A 20779-nucleotide genomic window follows, 5' to 3' on the forward strand; every position below is an offset into this window, starting at 1 on the left:
TTTAAATTTCATTAAATCGCTTAGAAAATCAACACAAAATACAAGACTGTAATTTGAATGCAGAATCCTAGATTACTAAACCACAAACCCTAGGAGGTATGCCTTTTCAAAATCGGATATCTGAGAGAAAAGTTATGCAATTAAAGGAACTGGGTTTGGGTAAAAAAGTTATTTTTTGAAAATAAGAAAGGGGTACCATCATTAAAATTTAAAAAAAATCGATCCCAAGCTGTAGAGGTATGCCTTTGAAATGTGTTTATCTCGTTATTTTTGCCTAATATTATTGTTTTTATCATTTCAGATCCATTTTGCATTAAAACTTCGGCTTGCCAAAGTCACCTTCCATTCTCGTTGATCTCTAAACTTGGCTGAAATAAATGAGAGCTTTACGAGTTCAAAAGTATTTTGTTTTTTGTGCCATTAAGTGAAACCCTTAAACTCCCAATATCCCGAATTAAAAAGCTGTAACCATTTTGAAACAATTACTTATTTATTTAAGGGTTTTTGAAATTATTTAGCAAAAAATATGATTTATTTTTTAACTGTACCATTTTACTTATTTTCTCTTTTGCAACTCTCTCACACAATATTCATTTGATGGGTGCGCCGCGACAGTTACTCTCTTACACATAATAAAAATAACATACTTAAAAGTTAATGACAATGCTGCGTGTTACAAACAAAATTAGCGTATCCAGAACCTACACATATAAAACTCGCATATTTCGGACACAATTCAATTTTAACAAAGTAAAAACGTAACGTAAACTAATGTAGTTAGGCTAGAAACTAATGCATAAACTCATACATATTCAATACAAACTTATTTAATTTAATTTCATGCATTTACTTAACGCTTTTATAAGACATTAAAGACTAAATAATAAATACGGGTAAGTCTAGACTTTTTATATAAAACACAAAATTAAAGCTTAGCTCAGGTCGGCGATGCAGCTGCAGACCTCTAACACTCTAATTGGTACATTATTATATAGACGTGGCAGGGGGACGGATACCTCCCCCCGGACCACAAATAGCGGGCATTAAGTTTTCAATTAAGGACATCGAGTGAGTGGTTTGTTTGAGCTCAAGGGAGGCTAGTATCTGGATTGGATCGAGCAACATGTACGATATCAGCGATTGCGGGCTGCGGTTAGAATACAATATCAATATCAATATCGCTAATCATACGAATACATATAGTGTGTGGTATAGTAATAAGTTGGTTGTTTAATGCAAATATTCATACTGCTTCAGCTAAATGCTAACCATTACTGATTTCTGATTTAGTTTGAAACTGTTTTAAATATACGTAGCTTTATACGCTCTAAACTTGGTTTAGCTTTGTGTGTGTGTGTGTGTGTGGCTTCGATCCGTATCCGTATCCGTGCCCGTTTAAAAAATGTACTTTCTTCTGTTTATTTTGTTGTTTCTAATCCCCCCCCCCTCAAAAAAGTTGCTGTGACGGCTCCGCTTGCTGTGCTCGACTAATTGTTAGATTATTATATTTTATGAGCGCCTTCTATGAGCTACCATACTGCTAAATGCAAATATTTACACAAACATTTTCAGTTAAGAACGTACGAATTATCAATATATATATTTTTTTTTTTTGCGTATTCTCATCATTTCTGTACGGGTCTTTGTAAGTGAAAACGCCAAGCTATGCTTCCCACACTGACTTGAATGTTCCATTGACTGCCCACTGCCGACTACCGACTGCTATTCCCTTATTATTTTGTTTTACAAATTGGTTTTTAGCGCTTTAGAAGCTATCATCGCTGTCGCTGTGCTCCGGCTGCTCCTCGCCCACGATCAGTTCGTCCTGATCGTCCTGATCCTCGTCCTGATCCTCCTCCTCGTCCTCCTCAATGTCCTCGCTCTCGTAAGCCTCTTCGGCTGCCTCGGCAATCTGATCGATCTGGTCGACCTGCTCCTCGTAGGCAGCATGTCATGCCAATCCGCTGGCATCGGCGGCGTCCTCCGACCAGCTGACCTCCATGGGCGTGCAGGGCAGCGCCTCCTCGATGGACATGCGGGAAGGCGGTTGTTTGGGTCTCTTGGACAGCGATCCGCCCGAGGCGGTGCTGGAGGCGGACGAGCTGCGCATCATGTCCTCGGAGGAGGCCGAGCAGCTCTCGTCCTCGGAGTTGGCACCGGAGACCATGGCCTCGCCGGCCGACTCCTGGATCTCCTGGAACTTCTTGGCCTCGCTGGACATCAGCTTCATGGTGGAGCTGCGCGGACGCATCTCGGCGACCATCGGCGGTTGTGGTGAGCTGGAGCACAGGGGCGTGGCATCCTCGTGCCAGTCGGCCAGATTCAAATCGTCGTGCTGCCTCTGCCTCCGGCCGGGGGATTCACAAACAGCCGAGCTGGAGGCCGAGGCCTTGATGCAAACCGAATGGGAGCGAGCCCGGGACAGGGGACGACCCTCTGGCTCCCCGGAATTACTGCTGGTCCTCAGCAGGGCCGTGGCCGACATGCTCTGGCTGAGGGGATTGGGATGCGAGTGGGATGAGCCTCCGTTCGTGGCCAGCCCATTGGAGGAGTGACCATTGCTGACCGATGTCTGCCGCCGCTGGATGGGACACCGCTCGATGTTGCTTCGCAATGAACCCGCTCGCCGCACAATCTTCGAAGAGTTGCCGCCCTTGAACGACTCGTCGTCGATCTCCAGCGTCCAGCTGACCGAATCGTTTCGCTCGATCATGCCCTTCATCACTGGCGACGTGGGCGAGGATGTGGTCACGGCGATCTCCAGGCCACTGCGACCCAAGCTGCAGCGGCTGTGCAAGCTTGACGAGCTGGTCTCGTGGCAGCCAGAGGATCGCTCGTGCAACTTGGCTTCCGCCGCCTGGAGCTGCACGGATCGCTGCTTGAGGTGGTACTGCAGCTCCTCCTTGTCGAAGGTCAGCCGCGTGCGCTTCATGCTCTCGTGCTTGTACGCCTTCTCCAGTTCCTCCATCTTCTGTTGCATGTCCCTGAAAGTGAGTAAGTGTGTGGGTTAGTTTTACTGTTTAAATAGATCAATATATTATTTAAAGGTACATATAAAGAGATCCCTTAGTTTAATGTTCTTTCATTGTTTCTGTTTGCAGATTCCAAAATCGGATCGTTCTAAACAAAAAATGTCATTTCATTTAGGTAAATAACACTTTAATCTAGTATTTAATCGAGAGATCTATTAAAATATTAATTTTTGAATTTTTAAATTGATTGAAATATATTTATATAGATAACCAAAAATTGTATGCTCAAAGACTACATTTTGATGTATTAAATAAATCTGGCAAATTTCAAGAAAAACGCTTTTAAAGTTTTAAATTAGCATACTAGACAGTCGTCTACTCTTTTTAATGCTTATTTCCTAGCCAACTTGTTCGAATCTCCTTAAAATTTGAAGGATAACTTTTGATACCTTAAATTTTAAGGAGATCCGAAATAACTTCCAAAATATGAAACAAATATTTGGTAAAATTTCAAAACTATAAGGTGAAAGTCTCTGATATTTATAATATAAAGAAACGCTGGTACTTACTTCTCTTTTTCGGTCTTGGCCTCCAACTCGGTGCGCAGCATCTCGTTCTGGGCCTCCAGGAGGGCCACCCGATTGGCCAGTTTGAGCCGCTCCTCGCTCTCGCGGATGAGGTCCGACTTGGCCTTGCTGAGGGCGGAGATCTCGGCCTGCTTGATCTCCAGGACGCAGCGCAGGCTGTCGGCCTCGCTGGTCAGCCGGCTGAGTTCGGCACTGGCCGTGTCCGGCAGACTGGTGCTGGGACTGCGGCGCTGGGAGGATGTGCGCAGCACGGAGATCTCGTCCTGGGACAGCGCCAGTCGATCCCTGAGATCGCGCTCGTTGTGCTCCTTGTGGGCTTTCAAAGTGGTCAGCTCCTTGGTGAGACTCTTCACCCGCTCGTTCAGCTCCTGTTCGCGCTGGTTGGCCTCCGACATTCGAGCGGCATGGGTGTTCTCCTTGCGTATCAGCTTCTCGCGGTTCTCCTGCTCCTGGGACTCCAGTTTCTGCAGGCGCTTCTGCAGCTCCAGTATCTTCTGTTCGGCAGTGCTCAGATGCTCCTGCTTTAAAGTGAGTTTGTGGGAGACCTCCATGTGATAGGCCTCCTGCACCAGTTTGTTCTCCTCATCCTTGGCGCGCAGTTGGGATTCGAGTTCGCAGAACCTTTCCTTGGCAAGCATTTGCACCTCCAGTACTTTCTCCTCGGCTGTTAAATTATAGGGAAACTAGTTAGTTATCGATTGATGATATATTTGTTGAAGTATGTACTAACCTTGCTTCAGTTCAGTGCGATGCAGATGATCCCGCTCCTGCTGGCGCTGCACCCACTCGATGTCCTTGGCGTGCAACTCCTCACGCAGCTGCTCGCAATCCCTTTGCGTCTGCTGCAGCAGTCCGATCGTCTCCTCCAGCGTTCCCTTGGTCCGGGCACATTGCTCTTTGGTCTCCTTGCAGGCAAACGCGTCTAGCTGTAATCCCGAAACGAAACAAACAATCACGGTTAAAGTCGCTATAAATCCGGCTATAAAACCAGGTAGGTGGTAACCTCCTCGGGTAATTAAAATGATATTTTCATCTCGATTTCAAGAGTTTTGCACGGAAGTCGCACAAAGGCAAATTGAGTTGAGTGGCAACGTCGCCGAGACAATGTCTCTGAGCCAGGGAATTTCCGCGGGAAGACAATGGTTCGCTCGAGGGTCTCGTTTTGAGAGGTTCGTATCATGGTCAAAGGTTGTAGGGAAAATCCCACTCAATAAATTTGAACAATATATAGGTTTATTTCCTCCGAGAAATTTAAGATTTTCTGCTGTTTCACAACTTTATGATTTTAGTAAAATTAAACATTTTATTCACCACTTCAAAGTTTCTGCTTTATTGCTATTAATATAACATCAATTTGTTTTATTTGTTTTGTACCAAGTTCAGTAAAGGTTCTGACTTAGTTATGTTGTTCAATATATTTCTATATAATTTAGTTTTTAAATTTCATCCCTTTTCCTCAACTATTTCTTAACCAGACAATGCAAAGCATACCTGTTGCTGTTCGAAGGCCTGGGCAAAATTGAAATTATCCTTAAAAGTGGTATTGGTTGGGGTGCTGGGCACTGTCCAACTGATCAGATCCATATCCAAGTCCATGGTCTGGGCCGAAAGATTCTCGCTGGTGAACACCAAGTTGTCAAACATTTTGCTTTATTTTGCAAGCGCAGAGTTGTGTGTGTTGAACACGAATACTTGAAGTAGACTGATGGCAATTTTTGGCCCTCCAACTGCTTTTATAGGCATCAGCACTATCACCAGCAGGTAAGAAAGATCACAGAAGTGGACAGCGGAGGAGGATTTCCTCAGGTAGCAACACATCAAACGAAACTCCCCGGATATGAACAGCAAAATATTTACAAGGGATTTCAGGCAGCAGACGGTCCAAGTAAAAATGCATTTTTAAAAACATGCTGGGAAAAGGGTGAAGGGTTTTGCTCCAGACCGAAGCGAAAAAAAAAAAACAGAGCCATGCAATGTGGGTGTATCCCTTTGGTGGGCCACGCCCCGACTGGACGTAGATTTCTAGGGCGGATCCACCCGAAAGGCTTAGCGATCGCTGGCCAACTTCATGTGGTTTGGGATCAGTCCTTCGGGACATATTGGTCACGCGTCCGCCAGCTGAAGGTGGAAAACAATTTTCCATTTTTGGGGCGGCCTGTAGGCACTTCAAATTCGCCGTAATGGCGCGCACCTTCTCTGCAACACTTTGGGTGGATGCGTGTCGAAGTGTCAGAGCGCCTCAAAGGATCTCGAAATGGGTTTAAAAGAACTGGATGGCATCAATTTCAAGAGGCTGTCACAAATTTGATTTGACTATTGCAAATTGCAATTTGCATAGTAATTTACTTTTAGGTTGAGTTAACAAGTTGCAGCAAAGGGATTTCGAAAAAGCCTTAGGCATTTATTTATAAGAAAACAAGGCAATTTTACTATCCAAGTCATAATCAAATTATATATTTTAATTTTAACTAAAAACTAGTATAAAATCTAGATGTCAATAGTACATATAACTAAAAAAATAAATATTATTCATTACAAAATTGTTTATTTGTAAAATTCAATTATTTGTTCAGCGGCCTAAACCGTATTTAAATTTTAAATTTAAAGGTCAAACTTTTGTATATCCACTGTCACCCGAAAATCTCTAAAAATCTCTACTTTAACTGGTTTTAAATTGTCCCAATCGATTGCAGCACTTGCCGCCTGGCCGTCGACTGGCCAAATCTGATCCCCAAATTAAGAGTTGCCGACCAAGCGATGCAAACGGATTGCCAATCGCCACATGCACGCCTATCGTCGCCGCTCCTGTCCAGCAAATTAATAGCCATCATGTCGCTGTCTCCGGCGAATTCTCTGTCTCAGTTGAAATCTCTGTCTCGCAGTTGACAATCCCAGTGTCTCGATGGCCAACGTTTTCGGGTGACAGTCAAAGTGGGCAGTGGATGGCCAGTCGAAGACAGTGACAATTACCTGACAAGGACGTTCGCAATTAAAGTGTTGAAATTAGTGACTTGCCGCCGTGAAACTGGCTCGACTGGATTTAATCCTTTTGGCTGCAGTTGAGAGACGATTTCAAATAATGTATCTTTGTATTTTAGGCAACGGCAATTGTCCTTGGCATTTAATAACGCACAGTAAAAACTCATACAAATGGACACGAGCATGGTCGTCCTTGTCCCTACCTTACCAATAGCTCTTCCACGGTTTTCACACCACATTGTGAAATCTCGCTGGATCATATTTAAATAAATATTTATGTTGCGACTGTTGCAGCATCAGTTTAGGCTTTTAGTGGGAAAATATTGCGCGATTGCCTCGTTCCCCGAAATTTCCATGCAGTTTCCTCTGCATGTTTGCATTTGCGGCCTAACTGGTAGCCGCGTCCAACAAGTTAGCCAAATATTGTGGCATACTCTCCCACCATTCTCTGTAATCACACTCGGTTTGTTTTTTTCGAAACGTGCCTTAAATAAATAAAATATCTCAACAATAATATGCAAATTGCATTCGAGCATGTGCAAGCGCCAATAGTTCTTTGGAAAAGTTTTAAGTAATTTATTCTATTCCACTTGTGTTTGTTCTGTGGTTTTTATAAATAAGAAAGAAAAATAATCACTAATGGAATTGAAATATGTGTGAGAGTATAAGAGAATCCATAGGATTAAGAGAATAAAAAACCAATGATGCTTAATTTTGAATTTTAAGCCAAGTTGTCAGGAGTTTTCAAACCATTATCTATAAATAATATGTCCTTATCTATTTAGTGTTTTTTAAATTTTTGAAACATTAGTTACAGGCTTTTGAAATCAGTTTAAAAGAACCTTTTTTTAGCACTTTTAACCTCCTTTGGAAAATCCCGAGCTTGTGAATAGAACCATTGGCAACTTCCTGCAAATTCCCCCAGCTCAAGATGCAGATATTCCGACAACAGCTTAAGGGATTCCGGAGTTTTTCTCCACATTAATGACTTTCCTTTCAAATAGAGAGGGAATCGTTCGCAAATGGCCAAGGCAAATTACATCAATACAATGGCACCAGCTGATGGCACAAGGAATTATCTTTTCACTTGTGTATTGTGTCACTTTCAGCTTGCATAAGACCGGCTAAAATCAGTTGATTTTCCAGCAGCAGCGGCAGCCTCAGCTTGGTCCTGGCAATTGTTTTCATCCCGATAGCATTGTGCATTTGCTGCCCCGAAGACAATGGATTTACGCAATTGTCAACATTTTTGGTAACACACTAAGGCTTGGGAAATGGCTGCACACACATGTTCAGACAAATCAGAATTTCACAAATTCTACCTAAATCAATTGTGGTTTAAGAGTCAGCAGACAAACATCATCATAAATCGATTTATGATATGCCCAAATGATGTCTGGAAAGGTCCTCGCAAATATATGCAAATGTTTAAATAATGTTTTTCGCGTTTGTAGCGGATTTTTATGGCCCTGTTGTTGTTATTTAAGTGGCGGACGTTATAGCAGGTAGAATTTGACAAAAAAAAAAACATTTTCCGCATCCTTTAACTTCCTTTTGAAATCAGAAATCTCGCCAAAACTCACACATATTCCCGCGAATGTTCGTTTTCTTTCATCAGAGGCCTTTACACCGAAAATGGCAAACAATTAATTGAATAGCTGGTCCGTGGACGAACTTGAATGTGCCATCGCCTCACACCCTTTCATTTTGTACCGGAGAAAGGCTTTCACACAAAGGCAACGCAAAACCAAGGGGCTGCGGAAGGGTGAGGTCTAGAGCTGGGGATTTTTCCAACTTTTGTTCAGAATTTTCGGTATAGTTTTTAATTAGTGCAAACACAAAAAGTGCACCCATATCCCGGGCTCAGTATTCAGGGGTTCGGCTTAGCCCGCACTGACACAATTAAACAAAATTAGCTCAACTTTAAGCATAGATTAAGGCAAATTTCTCAAACAATGCCGGATGCATATGCTCGCATGTGAAACAATTCGGGAATTATTAGAGCAGGTGATCGCCTGCACATGTGCACGACAATTACAAAGGGCAGGGAAAAGTACTTTATATATTTCAGTATCTATCTGAGATGCCTTTAAAAGGCTGCAGCCGGATAAATCCCTGGCGCCTATTTTCCCGGCAAATCCCTCACTGATCCCCGCTCCTTTCTCTAGTTATGTTCGGAACTCACCTCTTGGGACATGAACTGCACCATCACGGCGAGTCCCAGGATCTGGCGGTGCTCCTCCATGCGCTCGAACTGGTTGTCCTGGAAGAACTTGGAGAGGCTGGCGTAGTCCAAAACTCCGCCATTTGTGAACGGCTTCAAGGCGGGATACTGGGCGGCTATGTCCACGCGGGGCGTGGCTAGCATCGTCATCGAGCTGATCGACGTGCCAAGTTCATCGGGCAAGACCGGCTGATTTTCAATATTTAAATAAAAGTTATTGGGGAATTAATTCATAAACTTCGCTTTTAACCTAGCTTAAATAAATAGTTTGCCGATTAAACTTTAATATGGTTATTAAACGTGTTTTTTAATCTCACAATTTATAGTATGGGTATAATTTTAAATTAAACTATTTTAAAACAACGAGAAATGTCTATGCTCACATGTGAAACAAAAGATCTATAGGTTATTGGCAAAAAACACAATTACCTAGTTCCAAATCTATTACCTTGCAGATATACAATTTTACATATTTTATTCAACGAAACTTTTCGCCTGATTTTTAATTTAAAATGAACAAATTTGTTTTGTAAGCAACACAATTTCTTACCTCATTTGCACTGGTAAACTTAACGGCTGTGCTCTGACCACTGACATCCTGGTCGGGTTTGATCAGCGGAAGGGGCGTTGCTGCCTTGGATCCTTTCGGATCGGAATTGGTTGTCTGCGGGGGGATAATGCCGCTCTGGTCGTCGCACCTCTTCAACTTGGCCTCCGTCTCACAGGGCAACTCACTGCCGATGGACGAGCGTTTCGAGTCACGCGCCATCGGCGGAGTGGGACATCCGCTCGCGGATTGTCCATTGCTCAGCTCCTGCAGCTCGGTTTGATCCACGCCAGAACGAAGAGATTCTGTAAGGATAGGAAAAATAATAGATATGAGAAGTGAATCAAACAACAAGCAAATACAACTTCCAAGCAAGCAATTTCACTTTCGATTTATAATATAGTTGTAGCCCAAGAAATAGCAAATCCCTAGGATTACGCAAACTCCGAACGGCGAAAGTCTTTGCTCATCAACTGGCAGATGAAAATCTAGCTGTCGTTGAAGATGAGCTAACGATGATGAGCTAACCGTAATTCACCCAGCAGTGGATCCACTCTTCTCCCGGGCAAAAAAAAAAAATTACATGAGTAATTGCTTCGTGGCCGCAAAGAAGATATGGTCGAGAAAAAACCGCAATAACAGTTAATTTTCTTTTTGCATAATTCCATTGACAAAAGGGAAAGCAGCCCGCACTCCATATATACTATATATACTATATATCGTATATGTATAGGTGTAAGTTGGGCCACGCCCCCCGTCACCAGCTAATAACGCCTTGGGTCAGAGGCGGGCCATCACCATCATCATCATCAATTACCAGATCGCCTCTCATTGGGAAGCTGTCAATTAGAGAGGATGCGTGGCCAATTTTTAGCCAACAAATTGGCCTTGACAAGCCTTATGGATTTGTTAGGGAACGATATGGTGAAACGAGATATATAGGCAGCAGGGGGAGGCAGTTCAGTAACCGCTATGATCGAGCCATCGATCAGCCAGCCCGTGTGTGTTTGTGTTAGTGTTTGTGTTTGCCCATAACTAGCCCGATTTCCTTACCAGCCACGCGCCGTCTGCCCGCTTCCAAATCGAAGCTGTGGCCAAACCCAAAGTCTGGTATGGTGCACACATATTTTCGAGTGTGTGTATGTCCATAATCAACGCTTGGCGGTTTTATGTTACCGCATAAATTTATGGCCAAAGCCGAGCACATACAAAGTTGTCAATGTTTGCACAAGTTTGCCATGCCACATCACAATTGCTCGCGGCGAAAGCAATGAGCGAAATTTGTAAGACGAGTAGTTGCCTTCCGGAGTTGTCTTCAAGATCATTACCCCGGGAAAGTAAATTATTTTGTCATTGAGGCTGGGGTGCCAGTTGAACAAGATTTGTTGAAAATTTGGTACTAACATTATCAATGAAATTAATGTTAATGGTAAAGAAACATTGACAATTGCGGGGTATTTAAATAATATGATATCTAAAATTATTGAATTTAAAGTAACATTATTAAAAGTTGTTTTCTTTTAAAATAGATTAAACAAAAATGTTAAATGTTTAAAATTGTTGTGCAATTTTGATTGAATGCCTTGTAACTTTATACCTTTTTTTCCTCTTCCTTACTCGGTAAAATAAAACCAGCTCTTGCAGGAAACTAATCAGTGCTGTAAAATAATTAACAAATTAGTCGAAGACAGCCGTTGCCAAGTGGCTAAATCTGTTAACGTTCGATTTTAGCCGCTTAAAACGATTGTGCAATGTTTACGAATGAAGCAAGCCACTGAAACGGTTAAGTAAACGAAACCAGCTTCGCATTAAATGTATTGATGTTAAACAAATCAAAGCATAAATTATTGAAAAATTTGAGACTTTCAAAATATTAAATGATTTGATTAAAGCAAAAAATGGTGAATGACCCCCCTGTTGTTTAAGCCCAATAATTTTCGGTGCGAACAGAGAGATAGTTATTAGGTCTTTCCCATTGCACAATGTTCCCAGAACATATTTAATACATAATTATTAATGGCAGACCTTCAGCAGCACCTGATGCCCTCGTCCTCCTCGACTTTGTACTATCTCAATGACACACGACTCAAACAAGTCTGGCACACGACGACATTCGAGAAGATTGAATGCCCATGCTCGGGGCATTTCTCATGGCAATTAGGCGATTAAGTGACATTAGCTACGACCAATTAATTGCAAGGCCAAGAAAATTGGCCTGTTCTCCAGTCCTGTCGCGGATTTTCCCCCGATTTCAGCCAGAATATTCTCACGGCCCTGTTATTTTGTCCCTGGCGAATCGCAACAAGTTGCCGACAGATCTCCCACGGCGATGGGACGATTTTATGGCTGAGAAACCGACCACCTCAGTAGTTATATGGCCGGGATCGTAGGATTCCCATTTCCGATCCCATTTCCCAACCCATGCTGCACTTGGATTTTTATGCATCCTGGAAAAACTCAGCAGCGGGTGATTTCATTCAGAAATTTTCGTCATGCGATGTTTTTTTTCGTGTTGTTGTGAACGTGGATTTTCCCAATTATTACTGGCTTTCATTTGGTGAATGATTGTTACATTTATTTTAAATAGGTTTTGTATAAGATATGGTTTACTTGGCTTTTGGAAAAAGAAAGGGTGTATCATGGAATTGAAATTTATAATTCTCCGAAATTGGGTAAAATTTTTCAAATGGTAATTAAACCAACACTTTTCATTAAAATTTATAATTATATTCAGCCTTTCTGGATTTCAGTTGGTTGAAATTTATAGGTACATAATATGTAAATTTTAAGTGAATTTCAAGAGATTTTTGTTGCCGATACAAAACTTTCTTCTTATTACCTGAGCTATATTTAAAGCAATAAATAAGTATTATCGAAAGAAATTAAGTCTTTATGGCCAACTGAAAATTTAACCAAACAACGCATGTCACTTCACAAAATGTTAATTTTAAACAGCCAAATTACAAACATTGTTTGCGAAAACGAAAAGAAAGTGTTTTTTTATTATTTTCACCTGGTGCAGCAGCATCCAGGTGGAAAACTCTCCCCCATACAAGATCAATCAACATCAACCGGTACCCGTCAGCTATTCGCAAACATTTTGTGTCAGTGTCAGGGTTCGCATTCGGTCAGCCAAGCTCATAATGACGGTTTGGGTTGGGATTTCAGTTTGAGTTTGAGTTTGGGTTTCGGTTTGGGTTTGGATTCGCTTAAACCCGACATGTGTTGAGATGAATGTGAATGCTACGATGCTGTGCACAGTGGGCACTGTGTGACACTGAACGGACAGTGGGACGGATGGACCTGCACTGGGCGATGGAAAATAATTGAAATTCCGAAATATCTTATTTGGCATTAGGCATTAGGCAGCTGTTGCTGTTGCTTTTGCCTTTTTTGCGGATTTTGGAAAATTCAACTCAGGCAGCGTAACCTGTCTTAACCCATGGCGACCCACAAAAACATGTCCAATGAAAATGCGCTTAATTAAAACGAACAACAGCCAGTCGAAACTGGCAAACTGGCATTTCATTTAGCTGCGTTTAGGAGACGCGAAAAAATAAAAAAACATACCAAAATCACTCCACTCGACTTGAATCAAATCGCCTCGACTGGAAAATTTAAGCGTTGTCGACTGTCTGTATCTGTAACTTTGTATCTGTTTTATTTCGCTTTGGACAACACCGGGTTTTTAGATGAAGAGGAAAGGGTTTTCAGGGGTTACAAGAGAAATAGACATTGCTTTAATTGCAGTTTAACAACAAATTGCTTTAGCAACGAGACAGAAGCACTTTCAGTGGGCGAGAGTCAAGTGCCTGGCAGCGAATTTTTGCAAATTACTCGACATATTTGAGCTAAATATGTTATGAAAAACATTCTCAAGTATGCACCCGAATAGTTTATGAAAAAGCATGGACATAAGCAGCTAAAAGCTTTTGAAAGGGATTTTTGAGATAGGAACAAAATAAAGAGTCTTTACAAATAAAGCGATTTCATTATACAAAATTTTTTAAATGAATTTAGTGAATTTTTAAATGGTTATTAACCCTTTAACAAGCCTTTTAATGCTCTAAATTACATTTTTTATTTACCATTTATTTTTAATTAGTGTTGCTTTACATTGTACAAGCCGGAAGAGGCATCAGCATTCGTAAAACTAAATTTACACATCCTCAAAATTAAATTGAAAACAACAGATGATCACACCATTGAATTGAATTCATTTTTCACAGACCCTTAACGACACAAATTGTAAACATTATTTGCACTAAATTATGCTTTGTGCCATTCAATTTGTTTGGTTACAAAAAAAGGCCAGCAGCTGGGTCGTTATAAACAACTCCCCAATAAACAGAGGCTAATAAGGCCAGCGGAAGAACTTTTCTGGCCACTCGCACTGCGGATTCGAATATATACGCATATACATATATATATGTAGAAAGGAACGATCGATTTCTGCAGAATGTCAATCAGAGGAAGACTAAAGGAGGAAGACTCTATGATGAACAGATCGCTTCAAACTGCCCGTCTTGTCGACGCTGATGAAAGACATGTATCAAGGGATTTATGGCACATCAGGGTAAAGATTTTTATTTCACCCATTACGGTTGAATATTTTGATTTTAATTCGTATTCGTAGTTCGTTCATGCGTCTGGGCAAACGCACATTTCAAGGTCGTAAAGTCGTCGCTTGGCGCAGTTCCATTTATTTTTTCTATCTTGTTTCAGCAGCTAAATAAGCCTTTAAAACACTTTTCGTTTTTGGCTCAAGTTCTAATGATTATTTTTAGATAAGTTGTGCACGAAAGCATTTGCTGTTTTATCTTTTCAAACCCGAAAACACAACAAAGAGTGCAAAATAAACGAAAATATATACCAAAATTGTCCAATTAATCATTACATGACCGAGTGGGGCGATCGTATGTGTGTTTAATTTTCAATGTTTACTATACATATGAATAATAATACATTTTTTTAAAAATTCACACTGGTTAATATAAAACAACTTATAATAAAAATCCAATTGCAACGAGAAATTCAAATTTAATCTAATCTAGTTATATTTTCTATTTGAATTCGAATTTGTACTGGCCTAACCTCGATTTCATATTTTTCCTGCAGGGTAAAATGGAATGTTTATGCCAAATTATTGTTTTTGCCGGCAAGACAAAATAAAATATGCTTTTGGCTTTTATATTGTTGCTACATCTTAATATTTTTCTTTTGACATTTTATTTATTTTGCACAATATTTTTGTTGATATACAAGCAGCGATTGCATTAAAAGTTTTGATGAAAGAGACAAGCGGAAATTGCGTTGCTTCTTAGAAAACATCCTAAGGCCGACATTTTTATTCAATTGTATCTTGACATTTTTTGTCTGCCACCAATGTTAAATTGCACTGATATTGCCCTTCAAATGGTATTGAACAATTGGTCTACTTTCTATTAATTTTCATTGAAAAGTTTCTAGAATAAAATTGGAGAGTAGCTATATTTAAATGTAATTTTAGCAGTCGATATTACTTATCTAAGAAATCACCAAGAAATGTACATGTTATTTTAAAATCTTTTCTGAATAGGAAGCAGTGACTTAATTTAAGTTAACATGTTTTTGGATTTAAAGCTTAGGTTTAATTGAACGCAAATGGCTTTTCTATTTTCTAAACAGATATCTAGTATAAAATGCCATTTTAATAGCATTATGTCCCGTTCAATTTCAATTTGGAATTAAAATTTATCTTGGTTTGCTCAGATTTTCATTGTCAATTTAAACAAAATGGGTTTATTTCTAGGTCTTTTATTTTGCAACAATCAGCCATATTTTCTTCGTAATTTTCCCTGTTATATTGCAATTTGTAATGCCAACGATTGCTTACCGCCAATTCCCTCGTCCTCGTAATCGCAATTCACAAATGAATCCGCATTGACGGCTACACCACCTCCGCCCACGTCGTACACTGCCATCATAGTGCTTCCGCTCTATTTGCGTTAATTCTGCACTGGGATTTCACTCAATGGACGCAAAGCTGCCATCGTTGGCGCCGCGGATTGCATCGATTTTAATTGACGACACTTGGGGACATCGTTAATGATGTTAAAACCCTTTGATTGCGATTTCTACGCACTGTTTTCCCCGATTCACATTTTTCGCTGCCGATTTCAGGTGCTTTGCGTATGCACGACAAAAAAAAACCGCCGGCAGAAATAAAATTATCGAATAACGACGAGCTGGCGATACGATAGCGTAAACTTCTAAACATAAACTGTTAATGAATTTAATTCAAAATAAAGAGGCGCGCTTTTGCTCGTTGTCGTCTTCGTTGTTGATCGTTGATCTTCGTGTTGCGTTGTTGTACGCATTTGTTGCTAATTGTGGAGCTGATTTCACCATGTGGTGGATTATGGGATCGCACAAATGGCGCAAATGTACACAGAAGAAAAACAGGGTTGTGTAAGAAACAAAAACACGAAATTAAAAAGAATATTGAAGTAACCTTGAAGAACTATTTTTTTTTATTTTCTATCTTATTTGTTACAACACATAATTGATTTGGAGAAAATATAAATTTAGATTTATTGTTACTTCCAAACAAGTTAAGCAACATTTAAACCTTTTATATAATTTTTTGTTATTTTATATGTATTAAGTTCAACTTAATTGACTTTTAAATCCAGAACTCTTTAATATTCTTTTTAGTGTACCTCATGTTCATATGTGCACAGCATTAATGAACAAAAAATCAGCGGTGTGGGGCATAATTAAAAACGGCACAAAACCAAAATGTGACGTCAGCCAAATGGGCGACAAGATGGATAGAAGAATTATTATTATTCTCAATGGAGGGCTTGTGACAAACGCTGTTGAGGATTCCGTTGACACAGTGCATCATTGGGGATCACTTAATGGCCTTTGCAGGCGCAAAATGAGCAGGCCACGCGGCGTATGAGCAATGTTTAATTAAATTTTTGTTTCACTTACAGTAGCTGAGAAAAAAGAAACTGCGACTGGCGGCTAATTAATGACCCAATATAAATCAAAATTTAATGCGACAAAATCGTAGCAGCTGTTGTTGTTTGCCAACGAGCGTGGGCGTTTGGCGCGATAGGTCAAGTAAGTTAAATAAGTAAGGGACAGCGTGGCATGGCCCAGTGAACTTGTCAACAAGTGTTAATTGCACTGCCAGCAGCGAACACAAATTACAGAGAAAGAAAAGACCGACACTTCGCACGTCGCTGTGCGTAATTCAATAAAAAGTTGTTGGCATAGTTTTTATCTAGGGTCTGTTGGCTCTTACATGGCCTTCCAAGCCATTCGCAAAGCGTCGCGACAAATTGGCCAAAGAATTAAATAGAAATGGGGGGAATGGCAGACTGGAGTAACATGGGGAAAGACACGGAATGGCAAACGAAAAGTTATTAAATTATCCACGCACAAATTTCAAATTATAACGCGCAGATGGAAGTTTGGCAGCGTGGCAAATTGTTGGAAATTTTTGCGGTTTTTAAGAAAATAATTTATTTTTTTAAACTTGATTATAAAGTCATTAAACACAAAGTTTACAAAACTTTGCAAGCTTTTTTTTTTACATAAAAATAAATTTCTCAAAATTTTATGAAATAAAAATGGATAGGGTTATTACCAATGAATGGTTTTTAAATTATAGGCTTTCTAGATGAATGTTAATGAAGAAACAATTTTCAATTGGTTTTAGTTTAAATCCAAATTAAGCCAACATAATCGCATTGCAATCTCTGCCATAATCCACTTTTTATTGTCCCCCAAACCCATTTAAAATCGATTATTGCTGGTAGTCATTTGCATTCTATCTTTGCATGTACGTATATATATACAGCTGCAACAGGACCACGGCCTTAATTATAGGGCATATCTTGGCCAGAAGAAGAGCAAGTTCAATGCCTATCTGTGGCGATTAAATGGGATTGCGCATACGCCTCGTGGCGGTGTCCGCTCGACAACTTGGCCGTTGGCCAAAACTTGAGATTGAAAGTCATTGATCAATCAATTGGCGGTGTGCTCTCGCTTTATCTATACACATTTTTCCGGGTCCGGCGTTCTCCTCCGGCGGCAACAATTTGTTGCGCTCTGTTGGCCAGAAGCCGCCATTTGGCTTTGGTGTTGTGTTTGTGTTTCTTTGCTGCCTGCACTTGACTCCATTAAAAAGGCATGTGGTTACAGTTTGGTAGCGCCAAAAAGCGCAACCGCACCGTTAATGAACGCAGCAGCAATGATTTAATTGCCTTTGGCATATTTCAGTCTTTCGATTTATTAATTCATTTTGGGCAATAAAACAGAGAAGACGCAATCAAATAGCTTAATAAAAGCGGCACAGTTTGGAAGGAACTGTAAACAAGTGGCATATAACAGTGGAGCCTCTCTGTGTCGAACTGCGCATGTCCTGACTCCTGCGGTTGTCATATATCTCATACACAATGAGTGTCAGTGTGTCACACAACAAACACAAGTGAAGAAAAGTACATTATGCAATTTTTATGCTGAGCCAAACGACAGAGAGAGAAAGTTGTGATATTTGCTTGTTTGGGGTAGCACCCAGATGAGTCATCATCGAGGTACTTAGTTGGGGAAACCTTACGGGACCAGAAAAACAGAAAATAAACGAGACATTTGAGTAGGAGCCTTTCTAAGGAAAGAAAAATCGATATTGGTCCATGGCCAAGAAGATGAGGCAACCGGCCAGCTTGCGGTTTCCATTTTCTTGTTGCGCCTTTCAATGGCGAGACATGCGCAGAATATGCCATAATGTTCTCGAGGAAAAGTGTTAAGACCCATAAATATTGAATGAGCACGCTAGGCCTGCCAATCAGTTAGGATATCTCAAATGGGACAACATTTAGGGCATTAAGAACATCTTTCAAACCCAAAAAAACGAAAAGAAAATAGTATTCCAAATTAGCACATCATAATTATGAGATTGTTTCTTCAAAAAAAAAACACCAAATAACTGAGCATCTCATATCTAATGATTTTTGAACTAAAAAACTAATGTCAAATCATTTATTTGTCTTGGTGATCTCACTATGTCTCAACTTCCAAACCAAACAAATGACTTGGCACATGAAAAATGGAAAACTCCAGCAATTAAGATGTTTTTTTTATGTGTATAGAGTTTATTTTTAGCAGCTTAAGCAAAGGCGAAGTTTCATAATTAAGCCAAAATAATGAAATGGCAAAAAAGTCGAAAAAATCGTATTTGCTACGCTGAGCAAAATCATAAGTAACGTAAACATAAAGAGGAGTAAAAGAAAAAGAAATTAGGAGGACAAGCTCCAGCTGCTTTTGGCTGAAAGTATTGTAACGCCTCGTTTGGCATTAGTCAAGAACATTAGACTGCCGTTAGACTTCTTCTTCCTCTTGTAGCTTTGGGTTGTGGGTCATGCCTAAACAATTTTCGAATTATACAACGCGATTCGGTGGCTTTTGTGTAGCTCAAACCAGAGATATTCCATCTCATCTTTCACTCTCTTGTTAGCCAAATAGCCGGCGGCCAAAAAATAAAACAATTCACCATTGTTCTCGCATTTGAGGAGAGGGAGATCAAAATGGGTCACTCAGATGGTTGAGGTAGATCAGACTGAATCTTCACTACTCCAGGCAATTAACAATTAAGCACAGAAAGAAATGGTTGTATTTTTCTGTAAAATGCTAGCTGCATAAAAAAGATTTTTTTCTTAACACCTAATAAAAATAAAACGAATTGTTTGTTTGGAAACGTTTGGAAATTAATAATATTAATTCCAAAAAAATTTGGCAAATTTAAAAGAAATTTCAATCAATTAAAATCAAATTCTTAAATATAATATTTTCATAGCAAATCGAATAAAGAAAATTCCCCTAAAAATATATTATAATAAGTTGATATATATTTGTTTCCGTGTGGCGAAGATTCTCCTAATTTAGAAATTGATTTTTTGCAGCTACTCACCGCCACTTCGTTTCTTCTCGGCCAGCGAAGATTTCTGTTTGCGTGGCATGCGAAAGGAGTTCCAGAGGAAGGAGCTCGATGGCGTCGAGGATGTCAGCGAGGACTTGATGGACTTCTTGCTGTACGAGCGGAATATATCCAGTTCGCTGCTGCCGGAGGAGGAGGCTGAGGAAGTCATGGATTTGGCTGTGGTGGTGGGAATTCGTGATGTTTTGGCCGTGTTGTTATTGTTTTGTATGGTGCTGTTGTTGTTGAGCAGCTTCTTGATGCCACCGCCATCGGCCTCCCCCTTGGCTCCTCCTCCTCCGATGGAGCTTCCTCCTCCTCCACCTCCTCCTCCAGATCCAATACCCGAATAGATTTTACCATATTTCACATCCTGCGTGTGGTGATAATCCGTGTAGCCGTACTTCTTGGCCTGCACATTTTTGTGATTTTTTAACATCTGCTGGAACTGTTTCCAATCCGCAACCGTTGGCAATGAGTACGTGGACGTGGACGCGTCCTTGTTGGCATTCAGACTTTGCGAGGAGCCGTACAACAGTGACACAAACTCGTTGAGACCCATTTTCTTGAGCATGCGCCCTCCACTCTCAGTGGCTCTCAAACTGGGCAACTCGTACACTGTTATACCGTATTATATTGTTATATACCACTAGCCGTACACTGCGCGAATAAAAGACAAAGACAGAGACGTCCGGCGGTTTCAGAGTTCGGCGCACAACTAACCGCGGATCCGCAAACGAACAGCAAAACTGTGGATCTCACTCTCTGCCGACGTCAACGTCGCTGCCTCGGTCGCCGGCTTTAGCTTTAGTTTTAAGTTTTACAATTCCAATCCAACTTCCACTTAAACTCTACTCCGACTTTGGCTTTCAGCGACCAGTGACCACAAAATCGACAGCTTACATAAAGTGAAATACTAAAATCGGGGGCGTCCAGTACTCGTAAAATTTACAACTAATGCTCACATTTGATAAATGATTAAATTTGAATTTTGACAATGCTTTGAAACGAGAAGACCGGATGCTGTGACCAAAACTAATCTTGAAACACATTTATTGCCAATGACAGAAATTCGAGAGCTAAGTGTTATAAAAGTTAATAAAAATAAATAAATATATATATATTTATATATAATCTTTTGGATGACAAAATTTGTAGAACCGAAAAATAATCAATGCTTTAATCTTATAATAGTTTTTACTTTAAAAAAATTGAAAAATGTTAAAAAACTGTCATTGATTTATCCAATCGAAAGTTGTCTCTCCTTTCACTGTTATTTATTTCTTTACTTTTGAGTGTCTAAAAAAAGTGGTCGCACATCATATAATATATCAGCTTCAGTTATTGTTGTGGCATTTGTAATTATATATTTTTTCTTATTTTAAAAATTGTCGCCGTGACTTTCGCGTCACAGTTGGCCAACAGCACAAGTAGTATTTCAACCGACTGCTCTATGAGCGTATGCAAAAATACAAAATAAGTAAAAAAAAATCACAGAAGGGG

The 20779-nt window shown here is 40.2% G+C and overlaps 1 protein-coding gene across 9 annotated transcripts in view; it reads right to left on the bottom strand.

The window, feature by feature from the left end:
- Positions 1-471: 471 nt before the first annotated feature.
- The window catches only part of LOC128263168 (ERC protein 2), an 81068-nt gene continuing 60760 nt past the window's right edge, over positions 472-20779 (bottom strand). For 6 of the 9 annotated variants that reach the window (XM_052997916.1, XM_052997917.1, XM_052997918.1 and 3 more), the window contains 5 exons: positions 9313-9614; positions 8724-8951; positions 4290-4485; positions 3542-4223; positions 472-2984 (listed from right to left, as the gene is read on the bottom strand). In XM_052997916.1, the coding sequence (XP_052853876.1) occupies positions 1952-2984; positions 3542-4223; positions 4290-4485; positions 8724-8951; positions 9313-9614 (2441 nt within the window). In that variant the 3' untranslated portion in view covers positions 472-1951. Of the gene's footprint in view, positions 2985-3541; positions 4224-4289; positions 4486-5050; positions 5219-8723; positions 8952-9312; positions 9615-15184; positions 15558-19270; positions 20303-20779 lie in introns of those variants that run through there. The other 3 variants (XM_052997919.1, XM_052997925.1, XM_052997926.1) reach the window with 3 other exon arrangements.

This window comes from Drosophila gunungcola, unplaced genomic scaffold (assembly GCF_025200985.1).
Source record: "Drosophila gunungcola strain Sukarami unplaced genomic scaffold, Dgunungcola_SK_2 000001F, whole genome shotgun sequence".
Taxonomy (NCBI): Eukaryota; Metazoa; Arthropoda; class Insecta; order Diptera; family Drosophilidae; genus Drosophila; species Drosophila gunungcola.